We start from the raw sequence: 26,154 nt of genomic DNA, 5'->3' as shown, positions 1-26,154 counted from the left end.
TTAATTGGTGAAGTACCTATATCCTCGCATTAGGCCACCGGTATACTGAAATAACACCAGACTCTATTTGACTCTATTTTGCGTGCTAGTTCTAGCATTGGAATGCTGAATGATCTAGAAATGTTCCAAGTCACTCTACCTACCATGCCACATGTTCAATGGCTTAAAGCCCTAAAACTTAGTTTCTACACCACTATCATTTGGACATGTGGCATATGACATGTGGCATGTGGAGGGTTTAGGTTCTGCTTCATGGTTATCCTATGGTATATCACCATAGGATAAAGGGTAAAAACCACATACGCTACAAAATCCATTATGTGGATTTCATTTTTAGGATGTTATGGTTGGGAAAGGTGGATTTATAAATAAAATGGAGCATTAAGCACATCTCACTAAAGTATAATGGTGTTCAAGATGTGTTGTTTAGAAAGGGAATTTAGCATTCAATTATTATATTCTTTTTACATCTTTGAAATGAGTTTGTCGCAATGGAAAAACACTTTTGAGTTATTTATTATTTATTCGTGACTTGGGGGATTAAGTTGACAAGACAACATTCACCATAAGCTTTAGGCATTTTAAGTTCACAATTAAACCATTTAGTTTAACAAATGCATTAGCCATATTTACTTAGTAGATAACAAAAGTGTTTAAGCATTATTTATATGAGTTTCTAGAGATTTTCTTAAATGATAGTTTTGTTTTTAGCAAGAATATAGAAGAGCATAAAATGCCTTTACACAAGGTTCTTTTGTTACTATGTGACAACAAACTTCACACAAAAAAGATTTGCACAGTCAAAAATGGAATTTCTAGACCACATTATGACTTCTAGATAAATCTATAAAATGTGGTTGTGGTGGAAAATTAACTTACACCAATTTTAGTGGCTGAGTTATGTAATTTCCTTAGTATGACTAGTAACTATAAATGCTTCCAATGCAAATGTACCACAAAACTATCCTCACATGGCTTCTTCCACTTGAATGACACATTCTTATGTAATAGCTGTATTAAGAGAATAACCACTTTTGTATTAAAATATTGTTGAGCGAGGCTCCAATGCTTCCAATTGTTGATCCAACAAAACTTTATAAGGTGACTTGTGAAGGAAGTGGTTATGCATTGGGGGAAATTCATATGTAAGAAGGATAATTTATTACATATGAAAGTTAGATTATGAATTTTGCAAAGCCACAATATTTCACATATAAGCATCCATTGTTCATGCTTTGTAAATATGAAAGCACTATCTTTATGATGTGGTGTTTGTAGTGTTGATATATCACAAACCTTAGGAGTTAAACATTAAGCGGGGATGGTGGATCACACAATCTTTTATATAGAGTGTGATTGTTTCAAGGAGTTAGCATTCTACAACAAAAGCTTAAAGGATGATATGGAGTTGCTGAGCTAGCTAGTGATCAAGCTAGTGATTGGTATAAATGCCTGCATTGACAATGGAGACTAAACATGAGTGATATTTTAGCAATTATGGAATGCCTTTTAGAGTAGTGTTATATATGGTGGGTACCTGCCTCCTAGTGTATGCCATATATCCATTAGTTGGCCCAACATTGCAAATATTTTTCAAAAATTTTAAAAGAACATTTAGTGAGAAAAAGGATATTTACTGGGTTACCCCCTTTGACAGCTCTGATTGGCCAAATTTAACAACCTACAACATTTGGAAAAAATTTCTTATTGTTATAGATATGGTAATTTTTAAAGACCCTTTGTTCATGTCAAACATTTTTTTGTGCTCCTCGAATGCCCTAGCAACTTGCTCTGGTATAGATATGAGAAAAAACATAAAAGAAAGAAATGCCCATGAGACTGTATGTAAGTGTTAACCATATGGCCATCACTAAACATGAGGACTTTGTTAGCAATGCAAAATCGCACAAGGTTTTGAGTGTAAACCCATCAAATACACAAGCCGTCAATCCTTGCAATTTACATTTTCTTGGATCTCAAAAGAGTGTGCTCGAATGAATCATGAGAATCTAATGCAGGAGAAGAAGAACATTGCACTAAACTCCATGTTTAATGAGGGAAAAGACAAGTTATTAGGACGTAATCAGGGAGGATTGGTGCTGGGAATTATAAGGATCTAGAATATTTACACTTATTTCTCTGCCACATCATGTTTTAGGCGAAGCTATGGTGGGAGAAGAATTGTCTGAGTGATAAAGAGGTTATCCAAGGTGGCTCTGGCTTATGTCTATACAGAAATTGTTATGATATGGACAAATAAGTTTTACATAACACTAATATTTTGAATTTATAGTTTTCATTTATATTAACAAAAAATATTAGGAATTATTTTCTTGCCTTGGGAATGTATTTCTTATACATATAACATCTAATTATATTATTTATTCTTATTAACTTCATCTCCACGGCATGGGTAAGGTAGCAATCTATATGAGCTCTACACACTTTGGCCAGCTGAAGAATGTTGAGAGAATACAGTTATGTCACAGAAAAACGTTCAGGGATCTGTCTATGCCTGAATGTGTCTCAAGCGCGTCCAGGATCAGCTGCTCATAACACCCTTTGTCAGATAAATCAAGTATCAAATGCGAAATCACACTCACATTCAGAGGCGGAGTGACCATCACATGGTCCTCATCTTGAACGCCGTCCTGAAAAATCTTTTGCAGAAAAAGCAACCACTCGTGCATGTATATGATCCGTCTCGCGCAAGGTCTCCTTACGAGAGTTGGCAAGGCTCGCCTCTTCGCCGTGTGCACGCTGGCAGTTAAAAAGCTGCTGCAGCTTGTGTATGGACACAGTCAACAAAGCCTGTGCTAGTCAACACCAGTCAGCAGCCAGACCTTCTAGCGCCAATCCCGAATAAACGACGTCTTGTATTCGCCGAACCATACGTTCAGCTCGTACCCCTTACTCCACTGAGTGATTTTTCCTTCAGGAGAAAAGAAGTATCTTCCTCGGCTGGTTTTCCGAGTACGTCGAGAAGGCTTAGGTACCACTTGTCTTCCCTATTCATGTGCGATGCAGATGTCCAAACTGCCAAGATACGCCAGCTGATTCGCATCTAGCCACTCGATCGTCTTGTCAATCGCCTCCTCGATCTTCCTCTTGCCCGGCCACCTTGTCGTCCCGGATCGTGTTCCTCATGTTGTACGCATAGATAGTTCTCCAGCGCGTTCCTGGCGTCGATCTTCTTCCTCGCCTCATCGTCCTCCGCCTTGAACTTCTCGTTGAGGATACCATTGGCAACGCAACCATGATCTGCGGGACACCCCTGGGAGCCAGAGGGATGCTGGAGAGAACCCCTGGAGATTGTTCTCGGGTCCGAGCAAGGTGGAGGAGCTCGAGGACAAGCAGAAGGAGCTCGAGAGGATCTGCAACCCGGTGATCCCGTGTACCAGGGTGGTGGTGGTGGTGGCGCTCCAGGCGGCGGCGCTGGGTTTGGAGGAGCTCGGGCGGATCCAATGGCCCCGGGCCCAAGATCGAGGAAGAGACGTATTGAGATGCGAGAGACTTTAATATGCTTTTTGGATTGTGGAGCTGAATTTTTTGGAGTTCTTTTTTTTAGTACTACTCTTCTTCTATGAAATGGCAACATATTTTATTCGATGCAGCAATGTGTTGTCAGCAACACATTATATTCGATACGAGTACACACATATCAGGCGGCTTCTCCCATGAGCTATGAGAGATCAAGCATGCTTAACGGAAACATGAAGAAACTGAGCCCCAAGCAGTTCCTGAGCCAGCAGCGAGGCAGGGCAAACGCAAGCACTGCAGTGGCACGCGGGAGTGCATCCTGGTCCAACTCCTACCGGGCAAACGCATTCCGTGCAGTGACATCCATCGCAGCCAGCTCCAACAAGAGCGCTGCGCTCCTCAACGCAACTTCCAGCAGTGCCAGTAGCAGCAGCAACAACAAGTGCTATCATAAGCGCAAGAAACAGCTTGGATTGTGCCATCATGTAGAATTGTGCAAATAAGAAATATATATGCGAGCCCAGCGAGATTGAACAGAGGCTTGCATAGGCTTTTAAGCTCGAAACTTGCAGCAACGACAGAAACGTTAATTTCAGCCAGCTGGCTGATTTTTGTTGCTGATGCACACAGAGATGCTCCCAGAAGCACAAGAGTTAGAAGGACGACAGAAACTTGTAAGCTGATATTCTAAACATATACTGTTAGTGGTTAAAAGGTCCACATTGGGTGCCTATATCTCCACAGCTATGCTACAGTGGAATATTATGATAAATTAGTGGTCTAATGTAACAATAGTAGTAACAATAATGACATCAACATTTCTCTGCCAATGGATGTAACCCTGGTGACAAAATGTTGCAGTTCTCTAAAGTACAATAATACATTATTACCAATTTTTATCATCTTAAGAATACAATCATCCCTTAATTTGAATCCACACTTTGCTAAAAATATATTAGCAAAATATCAAAATATCAAATCTTTATTCTTTAGTTCCCAATAGATCATTTGAAGAAATTGCTAGTAGGAGACGACGTAAAAACTTTTGGTACATTTTATCTTTGACTTACGATAAGTTGTGAGCCTCTCCTCTTTGTTTCTAGTGAGCATTAGCCTCCAACGTGCGACCTGCTAGTCGGCTAGCTCTGCGTTTCCCAGAAAACCAAATCCTGTTTTTTCTCTCGGCATCCCCACCCAAATCCAGAAATTCTCACCACCACTCGATCAGATCAACAGTATCGAAGGAATCCAAATCAAGGCAATGCTGTAAAACAACCTACTGCAGGTATTTTGCGAGTTACATAGGAAAAATCTGTGTAGTCCTCGGTGTAGCAATCACTAGAGAAATGCTCACCTTATGACAACATGTCGATGCATTTGATCGATTTTGCATCCAACATCTTCGTTGCTATTCCCTTGATGATCCAATATTCAACTTCATCATCAGAATACCAAATTAATAAGCTATATATTGGAGTGTCTAGAAAGTAGAAGTTTTTTTTAAAGAGGATTAAAAATATCCATCAGGAATTATTAAACTCTATGCAGATGGTGTTGAAACTGATGCATGAAAGAAAGATATTTTAAATCCTGGAAATGCTCGATGGTGGTGACATTTTCCAGCTTTTTATTTTAATGATTAACTATTTGTATATCTAATTGTCGAGCAGCGAGAAAATTTAAGGAACAACTTGGCCTTGGAGAGCCAGTGGCCTTGGCCTTGCAGCTCTTGCATTCTCCACACTTCTCGTCACATTCCAAATATTTTCCTAAAAGAAAGCAAAAACTTGTTAGAGGTCTCTATCCGGGATTGGAATACCTTCCAAACAGCTAGCATCTCCCGGAGCTCTTTCCATTGCGTTGGACCAAAGACCCTCTCTGCATTGTTTACTTCTTTGGCGCCAATGCAAAGCACAAACTTGGGAGGAGGGAAGTTCCACACAAACACAAGACTGCTCAGTTTATGAGGTAGCTTCAACGTGTTCCTTCTCTCGTTTTTACTGTTCTTCTTCCAGATTTTCTAGTTACAAACAAGCGCAGTAGTCTCAAATAGTATCTTACTGACTGAAAGACTTAATAGTTGCGCAGCCTTTGATAGTGTGTTTTAATAATTCATTGTCTGGAAAACAACCATGGTTGAATTGAAAGAACATGATAGAGGATTATTGTTTATGATTGTTTGTATGTAAAATGATGATGGACGTCCCTTTTCAAGCGACTTTCTTGTCCTCGAGCTCGTTTCCCCCAAGATCTCACAACATCAATTTCAAAAATGCTTTAGCTGGGATAATCCTCTTAGGGTAAACTTGCCACCATGATTGTTATAAAAGATTTTGTGCTGTGGGTGCGGTGGGGTACTTGTTTAAGCGGCTGTATCCCAATATGCCGCCTCAATGGCAGTTGATAGATGTTCTCCCACAAGCCCGATCCCTGCTATGCCATTTTTCTGGTCCTTGTGCTTGGTTTTTACCTTGAATCCCTTGCAGCACAGCGCGGCTGCCATCGAGGAGAAGATGTATGTGGTGGGAGGATGCTTCGCGGACCAATACTTGAACGATGTGCTGGTGAGTTTAAGTAGCGTGGATCTTTCTCAAGTTCTTTATAACACTCTCGTGGAGGTTTTGGACTTGGGAAGCTTGAAGTGGTCGAGAGCCCAACCTTGTTCCGTGTCGTGCGCCGGCCATTGCCTGGTGAGTTGAGGCTATTCAAGTTGTTTATAGCGGGCTTTGCGACGAGCTTTGCAGTTAGCAAGTGGAAGAACGCTCTTGCTCGTTGTTGGCATTCCGTCTGATGAAAATATGCGGTACTGTGTGGTTCTTGCTTTCCTCTTTTCTCATGCCTTGGGCTCATCTCCGTGTGATATATACAGTCTATGAATTTGACACGAATAACAATGAGTGGTCACTTATGGAAAGGGGGGGAAGCATTCCGGTAAGCATTTCAAGGCTGTCTCGTTGTATCTTCATGCGGTTTTATGTAGGGTGCAACTCGTGGTCACTCCGCCACCCTGATCAGGAGCAAAATATGGGTGTATGGCCGTGTGGATTTTGAGGGTCAGCTGCACCCTCGGGTACATGCACTCGATTTGAAAAGCAAGCAGTGGGAGCTGGTTAATGTAAGGTTATATATATATCAATTCCATACCTCCATGGCAGTGGATCCATTCCACCACCGCTTGCTTTCCATGCTGCTGTGCATAAAGACGACCATCTCTACCTTTTTGGAGCTGGTTCATCTGGCTTTTGCAAGAACCTATACGCACTGAATCTTGTAAATGTAGGCACGGAGTCTTAAGATGTTAGCTCTGATCAAGTAGCCAAAATGTTTGCAGCGTCAATGGTCCTGGTATCCAGATCAAGGTCCCACCCTCGTACCTGCCGCACGTTTTGCAACTGCTGTCACTGGAGACGATGTTGGTGGTAAGTTTAATTCTTCCATGCTCCAAGTACCTCTTATATCTATCTATACACTAGGCGCTACAGAAGAAACCATGCTACTGAACATGGAGTCTTTCAAGTGGACCGTAGTGTGTGCTGAACCTCGTTTGGCTACTGAGGTAAGTGCTTAAATTTCATTTGTTTCTGCGAACGGAGGAGATCACTTGTGTAACATGAGCTTGGTGCACGCGAGAATCAAGGGTCGAGGCTCTCTGATTGCTTCAGGGGGGAATCCGGTACGCGTTTTATGTGTTGGCCGCTCACCCGACTGATCCCCTGCGCTTCTTACCTGCAGTTTAGCGTCTTTCTACTCAAGACTATGAAGTCATATCCAGTGCTGCCACATCCGATGGGCAAGTGCCAGGTCAGGGGCGTAGACGGGTCACTTCTGGCGCTGTTTGATATTCCAGACGCAGGGGCTCTTGAGATTATAGACAGGGCGTGGAGGAAGGTGGGGGACAGAGGCTTCTTGGCGAGGGACGGCCGTCCTCTGGAACGTAACGCCGCCATCTTTCCCGGAGACGAGCTAACATTCCACCGGAGTGACTCTGTTGGAGTAGATAGCATTCAACGCAACAGAACGTGTGAGGTCCATCTCATGACACTTGAAGACTGTAAGCTTGTCCTCGCCCGGTTGAAGATCGAGGTTATGAGAGGGGAAGGGTGGCTAAACCCGCGGGAGGAAATCGAGTGCGAAGCCTTCGCAGGGTGGAATAGCAGGAGGCCACGGGACACGGTAACGTACCTGGAGGAGCGTGCCAAAGTTGGCGATCTTTTCAGGCTGCCGCATGTAGTTGACGCATAGACTTCGTGCAGGAGATATGGAGCTCGACCGCGGGTGAGGAGTTCCCCTACACCCTCCGCTTCGCACTGGACATGATGCTCGTGTACATGTGTGTGGCCGAGGACATCATCATTGGCTACTATATCAAGGAAGAGATTAACGAGCTGCACATATGGAGGGCGCTCGTGATGTTGCTGGGAGTGAACATCAAATGCCGCACCCTCAAGCCGTGGGTGGTGATCACGGACCTCAAAGACGAGTGGCACTTTGCGTGGATGCACTGGCCACGCATGTACGTGTGCAAGGCGCGGAGCAGGAGCCAGGGACTGGGGATTGTCCAGGACCTGTGCAACGACTACAACCTGGTGACATCGCCTGAGACGGCCGGCGTGCTCTCGAACCTGCCTAGCGTCTACACTCGCACTTGCTCGGGGTTCAAGTGTGATTTTGATGAGGAGACACGGCTGATGTTCTCCCCTCACCCAGTTGCGGTTTGGAGGAACAGCACACTCGAGAATAGTTGCAGCTAGACGTGCAAACGTTCCAACGTGTTGACATTTAAAAGCCGTTTAAAACGTTTTTTTCAGGACAATCCAACGTTTACATGTTAAAGCTTAAAATGATTATGAAAACACTAATATTTACTAAAGACACTTTAATCTGATATTAAGTTTATAAAACCAAACCAAATAACATACTAAAACAAATGAAAGAAGAAGCCAGTTTAGATTGCCACCATAGATTCTACTAGCCCCCCTGAACCTTGTGCGGCTTGCTACAGCAGATGCCCATCATTGGCATCTGCTGGGTCTGCTAGCTCGGAATCGGAAAACTGCTATGAGCTTTTTTAAGAACCTCATCCCTCATTGCCTTGCACGTTTTCACACCTCTTGCCCGAACTCTAGCGAGATGTGCTCACCCCCCAGTGTGAATCTCATGACAATACTTACATGTCCAGTGCTGCTCTACTTGTATCACATGCTTCCAGTCCAGCATTTGCGGCGTCCTCCAATTCCTATCATGACCACAAGAACTTTGAAGAAACCCTAAAGAAACTTTTGTCTCTTTTTGCAAATAATGCAAACGCATTGGGAGTTTAGAACAGCGTTTAACGCGTTTAAAACGTTATGTTTTTTAAGTTTCACACGTTTTCCGGCAACTATGCACTCGAGCCATATAGACCAGAGGGGGAAGGGTATTAGCTTATCAACTTTGGAATTCAAGTTTGAGGCTCTACTTCCTTTTTCACCCCTTCTTTTCTTCGTCATCCACTTCATCCGTGCATGAGTGGCATTTCTTAGGATTGGAATGGAAGAACCTCTCTTCATAAACTCTCCCTTAATACATAACAGCTTGTTTGAAACTCTGCGCCGCTCCAGCTCTTCCACGCCATGTGGAAAACATCACATTCTTTAGCGTCGCCTGCGGAATCGTGAGCATCCCATCCATCACGCAGGCGCGGATCTTGCTCGGGATCATCCCGGATCACGGATTACCCGAGGACACTCCCCTGGACATCAATATGTTTGCAAAGTGTGGGGATTTGGAAGCCGCGAGGAGAGTCTTCGAGGAGATACAGGCCAGGTGAGTGGAATTAGTGGGGATTTCGAATTGACACTCGGATTCGAGCACTTAGGGCATCTGGAAAGTGCACTACATCCTGTAATAAAGGAACTTGCTGGAGTTCCAACTCGTCGATCCTCGATTGCCTTTATGGTCAGGCGATTGTGGATTTTTACTGCAAACTTTTCTTTTCTTTCAGTATTTAATGCCAAATAATGAGAATAAAAAATTATGACTAAGACTTAATATTTAGTAATTTCTATTTAGATTAAAGATGTATATTCCCAACATGACATGTAGCATCAGAAGCACCATGTTCTACTACTAATAGTGTTCTATCTAGTCAAAAGTCATAAATCTATATTTGCAAATCACTTGACCTTGTTCTAAATTTTACATTAGCATTACATGATCCCAGATCCCAATATTCTTGAGTTGATGTTTGGAATACCCCCTGTTATTTCACAATGGTAAATGAGTGAAAATCCGAACAGTGTTTATGAAATGATGCAAAAAACATTTCACATAGTATGCTACAATTTTAAGATTAGATTGAAAAAGATTAAGGCTATTTAAAAACCTTAGTAAGTGCACCATAGGGGCTTTGTATTGCAAGTCTATTGACATATAAATACTCCAGATTGTAAAATACCAAACTATGCAAAGAGAAAGTTATAGAATTGTAGTTGCATTGTAACTTATGATAAATCAATGGTGCTTGCGAAGATGGTGATAATATTATGTTTGGACAGAAGTAAGAAAGAAGTGTTACCATCTTTGACCAGAGTACTCTAGTCCATTTATCAAATGATGAGAATATTATTTAAATAGGATTCTCTAAAATCCAACTTATGGTTTTTCTTGTGTTGCAATTCATGATTCTTCATTTTTTTTTGCCTGATCATTCTTTAGTGTACATTCTCGGACCACTGCTAAAAACTTGTGTCAGAGAAAACTAAAGACTTTTATATACTTACTAGGAATATGCCCATCCAGATTTGCAGGGTAGTGCAGCACCCAATCAACAGTGAGGAACTTCCTATTATAGTATTCTTGCATATTAAGCCTAGATGCGCTCATTTCATTAGTGAAAAATGTCTTCTGTGACCACAATTAGCATTGAGCTATTGAGAGAGCTGGTATAAAACCAGCAAGAAGGTTTTGTAACATTATAGTATGGCTTTACCATTGCTGCAAACTTCATATTGAGACTCTCAGGAGATGTGGTTCCTGCCAGATTTCAAAAATCTTGGATGGATGGAAAGAAAGAAGGAATTATACTAAGAAGCTTTCTTACCACTTGAATGTGAAAATCTATGCTCGCTACTTCTTTGCAGAGGACATCAAGTCCATTAACGCAATAAGGAGGAGGCAATCTTGATCTGATGCTGGCTGAACAGCACTAAAATGCAGGGATAAATAGAAAGACAAACCAGCAGTCCTAAGAAAGAAGCGCCACTAAAACCAAAATTGAAGCGTTACCAACGTAGGCACGTGTTTTAATCTGGGGGATTGGATATGTGCCTAGATGCTGAGTTACTGTTTTAAATGAAGGAATATGATTAAAATCAAGTTTTTGAACAGGTTGTCAATCCAGTGCATCGAAAATGGTTTCCTATTAGCTCCATAAGGGCTCCAATTCATCCCAATGGAACTTGCTTCTTCATAGTGAGAGCTGTGTCCACAGAACAATGTTTGAAATTGAGGGAATGGTGTGCGGATTGTTTCCTTCTTAATTTTTATCTTGGATGTTTTTCACACGACATCTCCATGGACGAACATTGTGCGATTGGATCGGCTAAGTTGAAGTCCCTAGACATCAGGTACGAAGTGGCTCTCTGGATCCATTTCGTAGTTTTTCTAGAACTATGTTGATCACACAGCTTTGTTTAAATATAGTGAGGATGGCCTTCTTAGCTGCCGCTACAAACATTGGGAAAACCTTTGTGTGGGGGCTTGATGGAGGCACTGTTTGCGCATTCACTCTTCAGGTGATGTTCATGGCCGCAGCTGACAAAACAATTTCTTTCGCTCACTGTTCTTCCTTTCGTTCGTGGCTTGCACGAGAAAAGGCTTTGCATGCATCGTTTCTCAGCCTTTGGCATCAGCTGCGACACAAAGCTATTGGCAATGTAACTATTGCTTCCGGCCGATGAAAATCTGCCACCGAAGTTCTATCACTCCCGATGGGGATCATCACGCAGTGTTAGGCCACCGCCTTCAAGGTTTTATCCAAGTACCTAGCCATGCTTGCGACAACTTGATCCCGTCCACTGCCCATCCTGATGCATTTGCATCGAAAGCTGGAACTCAGGAGCCCTCTGTTCCTCCTCCCCCACCTCCTCTTGATCACCAAGAGGAAGGAGAGCAAGAAGAGGAAGAGCAGCGCAACCAGCACCACGGCATGGATTGGAAGAAGCAGCGGGGTTGCTGACACAGCCATCGCTTGCAAGTTGAGATCATTGGAGGAAGCCAGCTGAAGATCTGCATTGCTGCTGCTGCCGCCACCTTCGCCTTCCAACAGCGAGTTCAGGATGGCATCACTGCTGCTAATGCCTTCTCCTTCAAATAACTCGACGAATTCACTGGCACTGCTGCTGCCGTTGCTCACCCCGCAAACACTAAACTCTGAGACCTTGATATTGAAGTCTCTTCAGCTTCTTGAAACATTTCGGTGTTGATCCTCTTGGCCTTCCCACCATCCTCGCCCAAGCTTCGAGGGAACCACCGCCACATAAAAGGTGGTGGCGATGCTGCTGGTGGTGAGGCATTGCTGCTAGCCTCCTTAGTGTCACCAGTGCCGCTAGCCAGTAACTTCTGAGATGGAATTCCTGTGGCTGCATGGGACTTTAGCACCTGTTCAATGTCCATCTTAGTACGAATACATCTGATTCCTGACATATCTTGTAGGATCACTCCTCGGCCATTGCTGCTGCATGTTCTTCACTATTCTTGGATGGAAACCTTCTGTGCATTCCCACGGTGCTGGTGCCATCGCCTCGCAGGCTCCGCCAAACTGGTGTCGATGAAACATCAACTTGCCTCAACTTTCGAGATCCTGCTGCTGCATGAGACTTTAGCACCTGTTCAGTGTACATCTTAGTACAAATACATATCTGATTCCTGTCCACAGAGACATACCTTGTAGGATGACTCCTCAGCCATCGCTGCCACAAGTTCTTGTTCATCACTATTCTTGTCTGGAGGCCTCCTGTGCTTTCTCACGGTGCTGGTGCCATTGCCTTGCAACCTCTGCCAAAAGACTGAAGCTGGTTGTTCTTCTCCATCTTGTTGTGCTGCTTTTGCAAATTTCTGAAATCCAGAAATTTTGGGGTGGATTTCTGGATCAAATTTCTTTCTCTATTCCGTGGGGTGGAGCTATGAAGCGATCCACCCCACGGAATAGAGAAGGTCCATGTCCTGGTGATGCTTCCAGAAGCATCCGTCGGGAACTGGTCACTGAGAATCGATGCCACCCCCGGAAGTTCTTGAGTTCTTCCCATAATTCCTGGGACGTCCCACGTTCAGAAGCCTGCTCCACATTTCTTCTTTTATCGACTGAAGAGTGGTCGGTAGCTTCCAAGTCCGCTCTCCAATTAGCTTCTTAAGTTCCTCCACCTCCAGATGAATTTCGGCTCTGGATGGTAGCTGCACCGACGGGAATGTCCTGTTGGAACTAAGCTGAACAAGCACACAACCAGGGAGGAGTTCTCAATCCCCGGCTTGTCCAGATCCCTTTTCCAACATGGTATTGGAGCTATGGTTGGATGGCCTGTTGTCCGAAAGAAGCTCTGGATCTCCTCCAGCTCAGGTTGTCATCGTCGTTGTTGATTGCAAGAGTCTTGCCACCGAGAGAAGTATACTGAACTGAATCCACAATGCCAACCATAACTGCCTCTAGCTGCAAGAGAAGGTTGGTGCAGTTCCAAACAAACCATCTTAACTCTCGAGTTACCTCTTGCGAATCATGGTTGTCATCCTCAAGTACAGGTAATGGTGGTGGATCATACTTGGGAACACTCATGCTCGTCATCCTCCTCGAGTATAGGTGCATCATACTTGGGAACACTTGATGCTGGGTGACTGCTGGCGATCACTGCCTCGAGCTGCAAGGGCAGTGCTTGGTAATCCTCTGCTTTCGTGTCCGCTGTTGCGGCAGGAGTCGCCCACACGCGAAAAATGTCAAAGAACAAGAAAAAATGGCGAGCTGTACACACCTCGAGGAGAAGGATCTTCAATCCTGTTGCCTGTGTGTTTGCCTGTGTTCTTGTCTGTGGAGAACGCCAATGCTCGAGCTTCCATCACCGCCACTATGATAGAAGTAAAGTAATATAAAAATGGATTTCGAAGGAATATATGAGCTCGCGAATCTAGGATTGCTTTCGTCACGGCTTCGGAAGCGAACCACCCATCCTGCTGATTGGGTCTGCAAAGCAAAGTGGAGAGAAAAGAATCGGCGTGATGATTTTGCAAGCCATAGTCAGAGAAGGCGCTCAAGAGTCGCAGTATTTCTGCTCGATTCGTATGACCAGATGCACATGCCGAGCTGAAATGGTTTCACTGTTTGACCTTCGCCGTGTTTAGTGGGATAGAACTCATTCGATCTGGTATAAGTGAAATCTTCTTTCCTTGGGCTTTCCCCTTGTTTCTTCCTCCAATATTTTGGCCTTATTTCACGTTGTTGTTCTTATATGATCACAATTCCAGTTTTTCTTCCTTCTTTTTGATCTTTCGCATTGCTTTTGTTTGGTTTGGTTCATATGCTTCTTTGCTGTTTATCAAACTTCTTTGCACAGATCGTTCAGAACTCTTTAGGTACAAGGGTTGTTTACTTGGAGAACACTGGAATTATACTGAGTTGAAGTCTAGGCTCTAGGAATTTTCTAGTGCCAAAAGCCAAAATCTTGTGTGAAAACAATAGAAAACAAAAGACAAAATCAAACAGGCCTTGATGACCAGTTGCTTCTACTCTTTTCTTCATTCCCATTTACATTAAAGTGCATGAAGAAAAATCAAACTTGGCAAGAAACAGATTTATGCTGTAATTATAGAGAGATACTTCTTTTAAGTTACAACAAGAAAATCCATCCTCAAATTGATCTATGTAGATTTGAGGTGACGAGAAGTTCTCTTAGAGAAATTGAAAAAAACGTACAAATAGATTTTTAACAATCAATACATATTATTAGTTAAGGTTCTACTCCTTATGATAAAGGTGATTCCATATTTGTACATCTTTTGGTTTGTTTTTGTCCATTGGAGTGCAAAAAATAAATGCATACCATTTACATGCCATGGAACTCTATAGTAGGCATGATGCATGATATTGTGAGCATAGTTAGGATAAATTTCTATACACATAATCATATATATACTACAAGAATTACTGAAATTCCACTTAATTTCGGCTTTGTGTTCGTCTTTTGGAGTAAATGAATACTTATCAAACAAAATGCCTCCAAGACATCACAGCCAACATCAAGCATGATGTGAACATGCTTCCCCCATAACATATTTGGATGACTCTGCAAACATTTACTCCATTAAGTTAAGTTAGTAATAAAGAATAAAAACTTGCAATCTCGATAAAATCAATGCTGAGTTCCTTGTTTGTCCATTTGCAAACTGGCTAAAGCTTTAGCCTAAACATTTATGCATATAAGCTTATTCATGCAACAAGATTTTTTCTAAATCTTCCCGTCCAATAATTAGCTCCAAAAGAACAGCCCCAAATGTCCAACTTAAGTCCTATCATGGGATGCTTGGGTGCACAATATCCATAAGTTGGCACTAAATAGGTTCAAACGTGTGTTTTGTGTGTGATTGGACTCAGCTTTGCAAGACCAATATTTGGAAGCTTGGGATGATACTGTTTTTGAGTAAGATTTGAAATCCCAATAGATTACTGGAGGATTTTCTTTGGCATACAAGTACTTTAATCCTTTGGGAGCTCTTGTATTTTCATCTTTGCAATCCAACCCAACAATTCTGGCTAGCACATCTGCATGTAAAGCTTACTTAGTTTTAGATGTAGGAAACAATATACAAGCTATGTAAGTGATCTTCTAGGCTCCCAAGCTGCATAAACTTGTATCTACGAAGCCTTTGATGGCCATGAAAACAATAACTGATTAATTTGAATTCAGCCAAAGCCTCTTTCACTGGTGGTGTTTTCTTCTCGATTGCCTAACTCTTGAATGTTTGACTCCACCCATACAACTATCATGTCGACTAAGTAGGGGCAGCCTTGCTCAATAGCAAGCAAAGAAAAACAACAAGAGGTTCTCTCATGAAGCAAGCTTGTTTGTCTTGCTTGAGTAGCTCATATCGCTAGAACTTGATACTAGAAATGTCCTTCCTCAACGATTGTAAGTCCTCTTGTATTTGAGAAACAAGATGATTAGCATTTTCACATCTTGCAAATCTGTAGTCATTGGTATTCAAAATGACTCATAACAATATTCTATCTAGATCTCTGCAAGAACTATTTCGCTCAACAAGACCAGAAAAGAATTGAGCTCTTTTAGTGTTTAACTCACTACAGAAAAAACTGAATCATGCTATAGTAGGTTGTTGAGTTAGAAACACTAAATCTTGGCATCTCACCCACATTTGATTGCTTGGACAATTGGTTCCAAATTTTTTTAGCCTTCTCACAGTTCCTAAGGCAATCCAAGTGCTGCTCTATTCCTCAAACCACGGGCCAAGAGGTAGTCGCCTCACACTTCAAATAAAAAAGAATCTAAACCTATGTCGTGTCGCAACTTTTAATCCTCGGCAGAGAAGGTCGGCGTCCAGACCTCGTCTCGAGAGGCTTCGTCGCGCAGGAGCTGGGCGCCTTGAGTTTCCAGCAGGACAGCCTCTCCACCATTCAGGTCCAGCATTGACCTGTGGAGGCTCTCGACCATAGATGCGATCAAAGGAATGTATGGAAAACCACGACCTCACCAAAGTATAGCCTTGTCTTTGCTGATCGATAGCGATTGCCTAAACACAATCCCGAGCTAGAAGAAAAACAAAAGTTTGGTAGCGTGCGAGTGACGAGTGACGGGCTTCTCTTTGGCATTACTGGAGAGTAACATGACATAGAGACTCGCTAGCACATAGAGGCAAACCAAGAGCTTGGCGGTTAGTTCGCGGAGCTGCGATTCCTTGCGCGCGATGCGTCTGTTTTGGATTTGGAGTTCGTTCCTTGCCTTTCGCTCCTGTGTGTTTAAAGAGGAAAAAATAACATCTAAACACATTTTCCTTAGCAGCTAGAGGCATAAAACCACAATGAATGTCAATAAGATTGTGTTGACAGTTCACTCGTGAGTACGGCACCTTATACTACATTGCCTAGTTAGTTAGTTTCTGAACTTGTGGCTGACAAGAGAATAGCAACCTATTCTTCTATATAAAATAATATTGATGGCTGTGAGCTCCATAACCTTGCACCTTGACCAATTATTCCAATGCTTACCTCCGGCTAGAATTACTTGAGCTTTTATCTTGCAGTCAACTACAACTTTATGGATCAAAGAGGAAATATTATCTTTAAGAACTTGTCATTTATTTGTGAAGGTTTCTTACAATAAAACCCATGCATGTGAATGCTTGGAATGGTGTTTTTCTTTTGTTCTCTAATCAGAATAGCATTTGGTTTAAAAACATTTTACAATAAGAAAATTCTAAGAAAAAAATATGTTATAAAATATTCAAAAGTTTATCAAGATATTAATTTGTATTATTAAAGCAAACCAAGCCTTGCTACTACTAAGCAAAACAAATTATTTTCTTTGATTTCTACCAATCTTGATCTTCAAAAATCAAATTATTCCCAGTGGATTTATTTCTTTGATCTTTTCCAAACCTCTCCTAAATTCTGAACTTTATTGAAAAATAAAGGCTAAAAAAGAATTAAACAAATGCAAAAGAATGTTTTTTTTTACGGAAATGAACAAGCGCGAGTATATACTGCAGGGAGTTCTTCCTCTAGAGTCGCACTCTCACCCTGCAATTCCTTTCCAAGAGCCCCGCCCCGTCTGGGCGGACAACAACACTGCAGTGGCTCCTCACCTTGACTCGCGGCGACTTTAGCGCGCCGATCTTGACCCTAGCCTTGACCCTCACGCGAACGTCCAGAGGGACGCGATTCTGGGCGATATCGTTCCTCAAGCTCGTCGCCAGCTCCTGGGTTAGGGGCAGATCCGTGGTGGTGAGATTGCTCCTCAGGAACCTGACATCGCGGTGGCCCTGGTAGAACGGATCGATGGAGCTCTCCCCGACTTGCAATCCCGCGTAGTAGAGGTAGATCGCGACCCGGTCGTAGTAGATCCCGATCCTCCGGTTTGGGTTCTCGGCGCGCACCGTGAAGGAGACGATGGCATCCAGCAGCGGCGGATTGGAATCGGTGGAGATCGTGAACACCGGTGACACGTCCTGGACGTTGTAGCTGGGCGATCGCACTGGGCGGATGACGAGCCAGAAGACGAGCGCGGTGATGCCCAGGAGGATCACGATGATGACGACGAGGGCGAGCAGCCAGCAGAGACAGCGGCAGAGGCCGCCACAGCAGCGGCGCGATCGCCGCCTTGCCGGCGGGACGTAGGCGGCGGGATGGGGCGGGAAGAGCTGATCGGGGATCTTCTGCTGGTACGCTCCATTGAGACGCTTGGATTCCTCGAGGATCGGGGCGGAGGGCGATGCCGCGGGATGGATTCGATCCGTCATTCCTGCAAGAATTCGATCAATTCCACCCTATTTCCCCACTGATCGATCGAGTGATCGTTGGATGGATGGAATGCGTGAAGAATCTAACACGAAACTAGCGCTGCGCTAACTAGAACCGATCGATCGCGCGACGAGGGAATCGTGAATATGGGGGAATGGAAGATGAAAGGACGGGAATCACTGTGGTTAAATGCCGACCCCGGAACGAGTGGAGAGAAAAAGAAGGCGCAATTTCGTCAAGGCGCGGGCAAAATGGACTTTGCCGAATTTTAATTTGCGTTAGGTTCCTCTTCCTTTCATAGGAGAAGTTTCTACTTGTTTTAACTCTTTGGCAGTGTGTCGGTTACACACGGTGAAAGTACGTGCACGCGCGTTTGTGTTTGACAACGTTTCTCTCACGCGATTAAAAGAAAGATCTAGTGGCTTTCTCATTTACCATCGCTGACCGAGTCAAAATGAGTCAAGACCCGGTCAATCGACTTGCTAGAGCCCTAATTTTTTATTTTGGTCCTGTGTGATGGGCATGGAGGAGCGGCGACACCCGATACCCCCGATTGTGGCCGAGGAGGTACTCACGCATCGATTTCCAGAGGTATTCCAGCTGAAATTTCACCAGAATTTTGTCTGATCGCGTCCTTGGCAGGATGATCTGAGTTACACCGAGAAGTATGACGAAATCGCGCTTCTTTCTCCTAAATTTCGTTGTTCTTTGGGTCAGGGATGTGGCGCTCTATGCGTTAGGCGTCGGCGCGGCGGCGGTAGATCCGATTGATCCCGTGGAGCTTTCCTATGTCTATCATCCGAATGGCCAGAAGTTTATCAAGGCAAGGGAAGTTTTTTTCTTCTTCTCATTGACAATTAGAGGTTATCACGCGCAGGTTCTTCCCACGTTTTCAGTACTTTTCAATAACAGGCTTGTGGGAACTTTTGGTGATATTCGCGGCCTCAAGTAAGTTGTAAGTTCCATCTCTCGTTTTCCTTGACTTTAGCCTGGAAAAAAATGTATATAATTTGCAGCTTTGATCCGAAGCTACTGTTGCACGGTGAACAGTATGTGGAGATTTACAAACCTCTTCCAACGAGTGCACGGGTAAGGTTTCTCCTTTCTCTTTTTCCTTTTATGTCCGAGTGTCTCTATCTCAGGTTCGTAGCAGCAAACGAATTTCGGGTCTTCACGACAAAGGTACGACTGTTTCGTTTTTCATGCGCAAAAATGATAGGCCTGAGCGTCACTTTTATAGGGAAAGCCGCGTTAATTGAAATGGAACTCTTGCACCGAGACATCGATACCGGGGAACTGCTATGTCTGCAAAGGTGCTGTAGCTTTTGTCCCATTGGAGAGTAGGCCTAGCGCTAAGTCAACAATTTTGCAGGACTTTGGCATTTTTACGCGGTGCTGGCGGATTCTCGGCAGGTCCTGGAAACCCGTTCTCCTTCTCGTCGCGAACATCGTCGCAGTTTCCAGCCATCAGTTTCAATGAGAAAGAATTCGACGCAACTCCTCCAGACTTCGAGTTTGAAGATCAAATCAGGCCGAACCAGGTAACGAGAGATTAATTTTCTTTTTTGGTTTTTCCTTTTAGAGCGTAAAAGTTACTCGTCCGTGATGTAGGCGTTACTTTACCGTCTTTCAGGAGACATGAATCCCTTGCATTCGGACCCAAAGTTCGCCGCAGATGCGGGGTAAGCGTTGTTCTTGCGAATGACGTCTGTGACGGGATTTAAAAACACAGCTTCCAGCGTCCCATTCTTCATGGGCTTTGCACGCTCGGCTATGCCGTGCGAGCTATAATTCGGTGCTGCTGCGACGGCGATCCGACGAGAATTGCGACGATCAGCTCCAGGTTCCTGCACCACGTCTATCCGGGCGAAACGCTCGTAACATTGATGAAGAAAGAACAAGGCGAGAGCTCGCAGTAAGCGCAATCGTTTCTAAACCATCCCCGTAACGCTTGCTTCTTCTTTCAGGATCTCCTTCAAGTGCAAAGTTAAAGAGAGAGGCAAAGTCGTCCTATCCGGGACAGTGTTCTTGAGAAACAACACCATACACCACTCTAAACTGTAATCGTATCTCTTTTTCTCTATTTTTGTTCTGTTTACGTAACAAAAGTTTTAAATTTAAAGAACATTACATCTATAATCTCACCACCTTTATAACATTGGGACGATCTTGTTCTAACAATAGTTGAATCTCTTTTCTCTAGTTTCGAACAACATGCAATGATTCAAAGAAGCCACCTTTTTAACATTGGAACATTCTCGTTCTAAAGTTTAGGGTGAGCTGCGCAACAAAGGAAGTCGTTGCTACGGGGCTGCCAAGGTTGTAAGCGCTCGCGACCGCTTCCCAGTCGTTGACGAATCTATCCGCGAGAGGCGTATTGATCTGCCCTTGCTGCTTATACAGTATAAACTCGTACTTGTGCTGCATGAAATCGTGCGGTGCAGGCCTCATATACTCCTCCAAAATTGTGCCAGCGTCAACCTTTGATCCAGGGATGTTGGTGATCCAATAGTGGACGTACGTGAATTGATCTGCCAATGTAAACATCGACCGCGAAGCTCGCCTATCTATCATCACGATGGAGTAAAGCTGCGCAGGATCAACATCTCCTGGGACCATAACGTTGGGATGAATCGCGGTTTGCGGGCACGTCAAAAGGGTTCCATCGGCGAAGGTATCCTTTCCTGTGTAAGAAACAGCTATAGAGATCGATTTCTCCACTGCTAGAGATCCTGGCGATGGAGATCGTGGTGGAGTAGATGCTAACAATCGCGAAGAAGTAGCTCCTGCAAAGAATATAGCCAAGAAAGCAACTGCCACAAGCTTCCTCATTGATCCTTTGTTGTGTTGTGATCACTTTGATACCTAGATTTATATAGTGATTTACCTTTTAACATAGGGTTTATGTATTCCTTTTTGGCACCTAGACTAATTTTTCTTTCTTAATGGTACCCTTTTGTTTATCTAGTCCTAACCTAAATTCCGCTTTCTTAATGGTACCTTTTTGTTTATCTAGTCGTAACCTAAATTCTGCTTTCTTAATGGTACCCTTTTGTTTATCTAGTCCTAGCCTAAATTCTGCTGTTACGTTTCAAACACGCCGCGTTAAAGAAAAGAGAGAGGGGGAATATGCCTCACGTGGAATGCATGCTTTGCAAGAGGCTCCTCTCAGGTTGGAGTCGCTGGTGGGGAGCGCAGCAGCACCTCCGGGACAAGGAGCGCCGCCTCCAAGCGGTGGCGTGCCAGGCCAAATTCCTGCGTGCCTGGGACCAGGTCACCCTCGATTTGCCACTGTTGACGCTCAAGGCGTGTGATGGGCCGGATGTGTGCGTGCACAAGGCAATCCTGGTAAGCGATCTTTCTCTAAAACGCTAGCACTAGTTCCATCCATTGGCGTCTAGTTTATTTCTTTCTTTTGCTTGATTGTTTTTCGTGATCTTTCTGGAAGCAAAATAGGAACTAATGAAATTGCCAGACAGTATATAAACTGACTATGATTTTGTAATTTTGATTATATTGACTACACTGTAGTATTTTGCCCTAAAATTCAGAAGATCTGTAGATGTGCTTGATGTGGCTCTCCAGCACATCTGGAGGACACTTTCTGTCTAATTGATTTTGGTGCCAACATTGTTGTCAAGATCTAGTGAGTTTTGTAGATTGTGAATTAGAAGCAATAGTGGTTGCGATCTAGGTGGAAGATCATGATGGAGAATTAATCACAATAGCAAATCTAATATCAAATTGTGAAGTAGCAATAACACATAGGGAGTTAGAGGAGTTCTGTGAAGAGCTTCAATCTGAGCTAAGTGAAGCCTTAAATTCAGATTATGATCTAGAGGTTGGGAAAGCCATAGCAACACATGGGGAGTGAGACCAACTGGGCATAAAGCTTTAATTTGAGCTAGATGGAGCCTTAAATTTAGATTATGATCCAAAGTTTGGTGAAGTCATAACAAGACACTAGGAGTTAAAGGAAAGAGCTTTAATTTTAGATTATGTTCCAAAGTTTGATAGAGCCACAGCAACACACTAGGAGTTAAAGGAGCTAAGTAGAAAACTTAAATTTGAGAGGACTATCATCCAAATGCAAGCAATGGATGAATAAAACTTTTCATTAGCTGCATAAGAAGGCATTCTACAAAATTCTGAAGGTGTATCTTTAAAGAGACTATTATTGAGATAGAATGGTATCCATGTCAAGGTACCATTACAATGAAGGTAACTTTATGTTTCATAATTTTCCATTAGCTAAGCAGCTGAATTTACTAATATCAAGTGTATCGTCTTACTATAAATACCTTCGCTTGTGGAGAAAATGAAATGAATGGTTTGAAGGAATTTTATCAATGATCAAGGAATTCTAGCACAACAGTAAGTTTTGGCAGAGCTATAGATTTTAGGATTTAAATTCATCTTTTGGATCAATTAAGATAATGTATCATTCAACTTTCTATCTTTTTTTCTAAAGGTTCTTTTTCACTCAGGGTGATTCTTGCCAATATATATTGATTCTACATTGTCGGTGTCGAGGGGAGATGATCCATAGTACCCCAACCGATGGTTATCAAAGCTCAAAGACCATTCATCACTCTTATATTGTTATAAAAGTTGAATTTTATGATGGATAATAGATGGATGGTGTTAAACCATTACTTATAATATTGCCTTTTGGTTGATAAACTGGAAAATTATTTATATGTCTTAGTTGAAGTAGTTTGTCATGGAGCTTGTATTCAAAGGTTAAATTTGTGTTGTGGTGAAACTCAAATAAAAGACAATGATGTAAAATATCTGAGATTAGAAGGAAGAATTTTTCTATGGGCAAAAGAAGTAGATGGTGTTTCCTATAACTTTGAGCTAAAAATAATAAACCATATAAAACTAAATACAAAGAAAGGAATTGCATACCTCATTTCTAATAAACTTAAAATAATTCCCTTAAAAATAAAAAATATGGCCTTTAATGTTATGATCCGGTGCAAAAAGACAAAGATCTAGTTGCCCTAGACTATGCTACGCCACCTCTTGAGGTTCCTCACCACCCAACCACCCCCGAGCTACCTCAAAAGCTCCACTGCACCGCCGCTCCACTGTGAGCCCTAGGGTAGGTTAAGTCCCTTACCCTAACATGCCTTAATATACCCTTGAGCCTCCCTTTGACCGACGTTGACCACGTAGTCAAAGCTGGCGCCTAACAATTCTTCCCCCCCAACAAAGTCCTTGTCCCAAGGATGAGTTGTACTGGTGATCACCCTTTCTAGGGAATCCTGCTCAAGCTCCTGGTCCATCTTCCACAGCCGTATACATTAAGGAGGCATTGGGCCCGTCACTCCGAGATAGTACACCTTTCAACTGGCTGACATAAAATACCAGATGAATTTTCACCCCAGCTGGCAGCCGCACCCGATAAGCCGTTTTACCAATGCGCTCCAGCACTTCATATGGACTAGCATATCGATGGGAGAGTTTATCACTCTTCCCTATCCGTAAAGGCACCAAGGTGTTCCGCCACTCACTTGACGGAAAGATCACTTGCACGAAGACGAGATCACCCACCTTATATTCCCGGAATTGGCGATGCTCATTAAAGCTCTATTTCGTTAAAGTGGGAATTGTCATTATCCCACTTGTAAAATAAGGTTTCCAAACCTTTATATAGTATATAAATATAACAAAATTCAACTGCATTGAGGCACATGCCATTTTATTTTAAACAAGGAAATGTCTACTCAATCACTTCTCCTCCCCCTGCCACTGCTTCACCTCTCTCTTCTCCTTGTCATCGTCGTCTAATTTCTTTCCATCCTTTTAATATTGGCTCAGTTGCTCCGAGTCTAGGTGGAGCCCAAGTCCCCATTCAATCTTTACTTTCCCCTTATTAATAAAACAACTTCGTAAACTTCCAATAACATGCTGTAACACTTCTAGTATAATGCAAATCCTCTCAAAGAATTGTCTTTTAATATTAATACAATGGCATGGAACCCCATGCCATAATAAGTTACATTTTTAAATAAATACATGCCATCTCAGATTGTTATTTTTTGCCTCCAACACCTATACAATAATCTTGGAATTTCATCACTCTCCACACTATCAAGATTTAAACCCAATAGTAATGCCATCTCTTCTCTAATACGTCCACGCTCATGTTCAGTGGTCGAAGAATCCATCCGGTTGAGCAGATTATGGAGATGCGGATAGTGCTTGACTAGACAATATACATGCCATAAATGATGACTGGTGTCTGTCCGATCAAATGGTTTCTAATATACCATTCCATCTGCCATTTGGTTGATTTCTGCAGCCACCTCCTGGACTGGCCGGTTCTCTATCACCATCGCTCCAAGCCGTTTTGCAAGGTCCCCCAGAACATACAGTTTCTTCTCCCTAGTTTCCATATTGCAAGAGATGGGGTGCACTGCATATGTGTGCGTGTTCGCTGCAGTTTTAATTGGTGAGTCATCGATGATGAGGATTTCACTTGACCTAGCAGTCCGGTTCATCACTACAGCCTCTGGCTTGACGAAGATGGGCTTGCTACCCCTCACATGGACCATAGTCAAGCAATCCTCCTGCGTTAGGAGAAAGTCAAATGGTAATATTACTCGCGTCTGATCGTGCATCATCTGTAGCAACGTTAATGCATTGTGGCGCATCATGGATGTCCAAACTCCCAATTGCAAATTGAACCCGGCCCTTTGTTTTAAGTGTCGCATGGTCATTATTAGATCCCGCAGTTTGTCCCGTGTGATTAATGTGAATCTATCTCTTTTGACCAACTTGCGACCGCAGGCTTTGGAGGGTGCAGTGACATTCGAGGACGAGCCACGCTCATGGGAGAAAAGGACACCGTTCAGATCAAAAACGATACAGTACCTTCGCCGTGACTTTGAAATGAAATGCGTCAGCATAAAAAATGGTACAAGTCAATTTTACCATCTACAATATTAGCGAATGGTGCTCCCGATGGTCATTGAGAGGGTTTTGGTCAAGGAAATATGAAGGGCGGAAATACTCTCCTCTGCAATGTGGGGTCAATCGCATCCGATGGCGTGTGGGCACATGCCATTTCAGCTGTAGACTCTGGTACAACTGGCTCAACAGTGGCATGGGGTGGTTCCGATGGTGTGTGATCACATGCCATTTCAGCTGGTGCCTCCGTTGGGAAAGTGGACATGACCGAACAGGCAGCAGGGGCGGTGTAGGGAGGTTCCAACGGCGCGTAGTTAGACGATTGGGCACACGTTGAGTCCGTTGGAAATGAGGATATGACCGGCTCGGCGGCTGGGGCGGCCTCATGCGGGTCCAATGGCGCCTGGTCACCGTCAGTTGGATACGTGGACAAGATTGACTCAGTGGTATGGGCAGCATCAAGTGGAGCGTGGTCAGCTTGCTTGGCGTTGATATGGATAGTAGCCTTCACCAGCTCTGATGACTCTTGCAGGCAAGTAGAGTCCACTGGCGGATCCATATGCATGTCCAAATATCTCCCTTCGATGGAGATGGTATCCTCCCGTGCTACTAAAAACAAACTCATTAGCACATTGAATCGACTATACTGTATTTACCATCAACTGCTATTGAGGAACTAGGACCAATATCACTTGGGCGCACTGCTGATTCTGAAGGATTGGACATACGTTTCGACCCTTGCTTGGCACTATCCTTCCTCGACACTAAAGGCTAGAGTTTGTATCTTAATTCAACTGAATAATCTCTACTTACCATTTGCTCTGCGACCTACATGGACAATGTTAGAAATGGTAAAAGGTTAGGAATGGATGTACTATTATTTACCTGATGGTTTGTCTTGTATGACTTTCCTCCGTTGCTCTTTGGCCACCTCAGGCTGGCCATCATCGTCATCATCGTCGTCGTCGTTATTGTGATCGTCACCATTGTGAGGACCATCCAAGTCCTCTTCGTCCTCCTCTTCTTCATCCTCCTCTTCTTTGTCTTCCTCTTCGTCCTTCTGCTCTTCCTGCTCATTATCTTTCTCTGGCTCCTCATCCCCCTCTTGCATTTCTTCCATAGGCTGCTCAGGCTGGATGGCTTGTTCTTCCAGGACCATCTTGGGAAAATCATCTGGCTGAGTCTCCATCTCAAAATACAAGACATCCATAGCCTGTTTTAGTGCGTGACCTAGGACCGTATCCTCACCCGACTGTCTT

General features: G+C 43.4%; 3 protein-coding genes across 5 annotated transcripts; 1 reads left to right on the top strand and 2 right to left on the bottom strand.

Moving 5' to 3' along the window:
- Positions 1 to 17,119: 17,119 nt before the first annotated feature.
- On the bottom strand, positions 17,120 to 18,233 carry LOC9648815 (NDR1/HIN1-like protein 10). Its single transcript, XM_024681401.1, has one exon. It carries the CDS (start codon positions 17,974 to 17,976, stop codon positions 17,239 to 17,241), a length of 738 nt encoding a protein of 245 aa, XP_024537169.1. The 5' UTR covers positions 17,977 to 18,233; the 3' UTR covers positions 17,120 to 17,238.
- Positions 18,234 to 18,455: 222 nt separating this feature from the next.
- On the top strand, positions 18,456 to 20,113 carry LOC9646547 (enoyl-CoA hydratase 2, peroxisomal). 3 transcript variants are annotated; one of them, XM_024681378.1, is made up of 11 exons: positions 18,456 to 18,568; positions 18,620 to 18,642; positions 18,695 to 18,800; positions 18,855 to 18,925; positions 18,994 to 19,066; positions 19,120 to 19,159; positions 19,218 to 19,290; positions 19,350 to 19,518; positions 19,589 to 19,659; positions 19,710 to 19,889; positions 19,945 to 20,113. In XM_024681378.1, the coding sequence occupies exons 1-11, from the start codon at positions 18,494 to 18,496 to the stop codon at positions 20,039 to 20,041; spliced, it is 978 nt and encodes a 325-aa protein (XP_024537146.1). In that variant the 5' UTR covers positions 18,456 to 18,493; the 3' UTR covers positions 20,042 to 20,113. The 3 variants fall into 3 exon arrangements, with proteins under 3 accessions (XP_024537146.1, XP_002976384.1, XP_024537147.1); XM_002976338.2 differs by having other exon boundaries at positions 19,710 to 19,892; XM_024681379.1 differs by lacking the exons at positions 18,456 to 18,568; positions 18,620 to 18,642 and having other exon boundaries at positions 18,769 to 18,800; positions 18,855 to 18,932; positions 19,710 to 19,892.
- A 105-nt stretch (positions 20,114 to 20,218) lies between these two features.
- On the bottom strand, positions 20,219 to 20,809 carry LOC9646546 (protein D2). The gene has a single exon (XM_002976197.1). The coding sequence runs from the start codon at positions 20,807 to 20,809 to the stop codon at positions 20,219 to 20,221; it is 591 nt and encodes a 196-aa protein (XP_002976243.1).
- Between the last annotated feature and the right edge of the window lie 5,345 nt (positions 20,810 to 26,154).

This window comes from Selaginella moellendorffii, unplaced genomic scaffold, assembly GCF_000143415.4.
Source record: "Selaginella moellendorffii unplaced genomic scaffold, v1.0 SELMOscaffold_30, whole genome shotgun sequence".
In the NCBI taxonomy this organism is placed as follows: domain Eukaryota; kingdom Viridiplantae; phylum Streptophyta; class Lycopodiopsida; order Selaginellales; family Selaginellaceae; genus Selaginella; species Selaginella moellendorffii.
The sequence above is the reverse complement of the archived record's forward strand: the minus strand, read 5'-3'. Positions and strand labels throughout refer to the sequence as shown.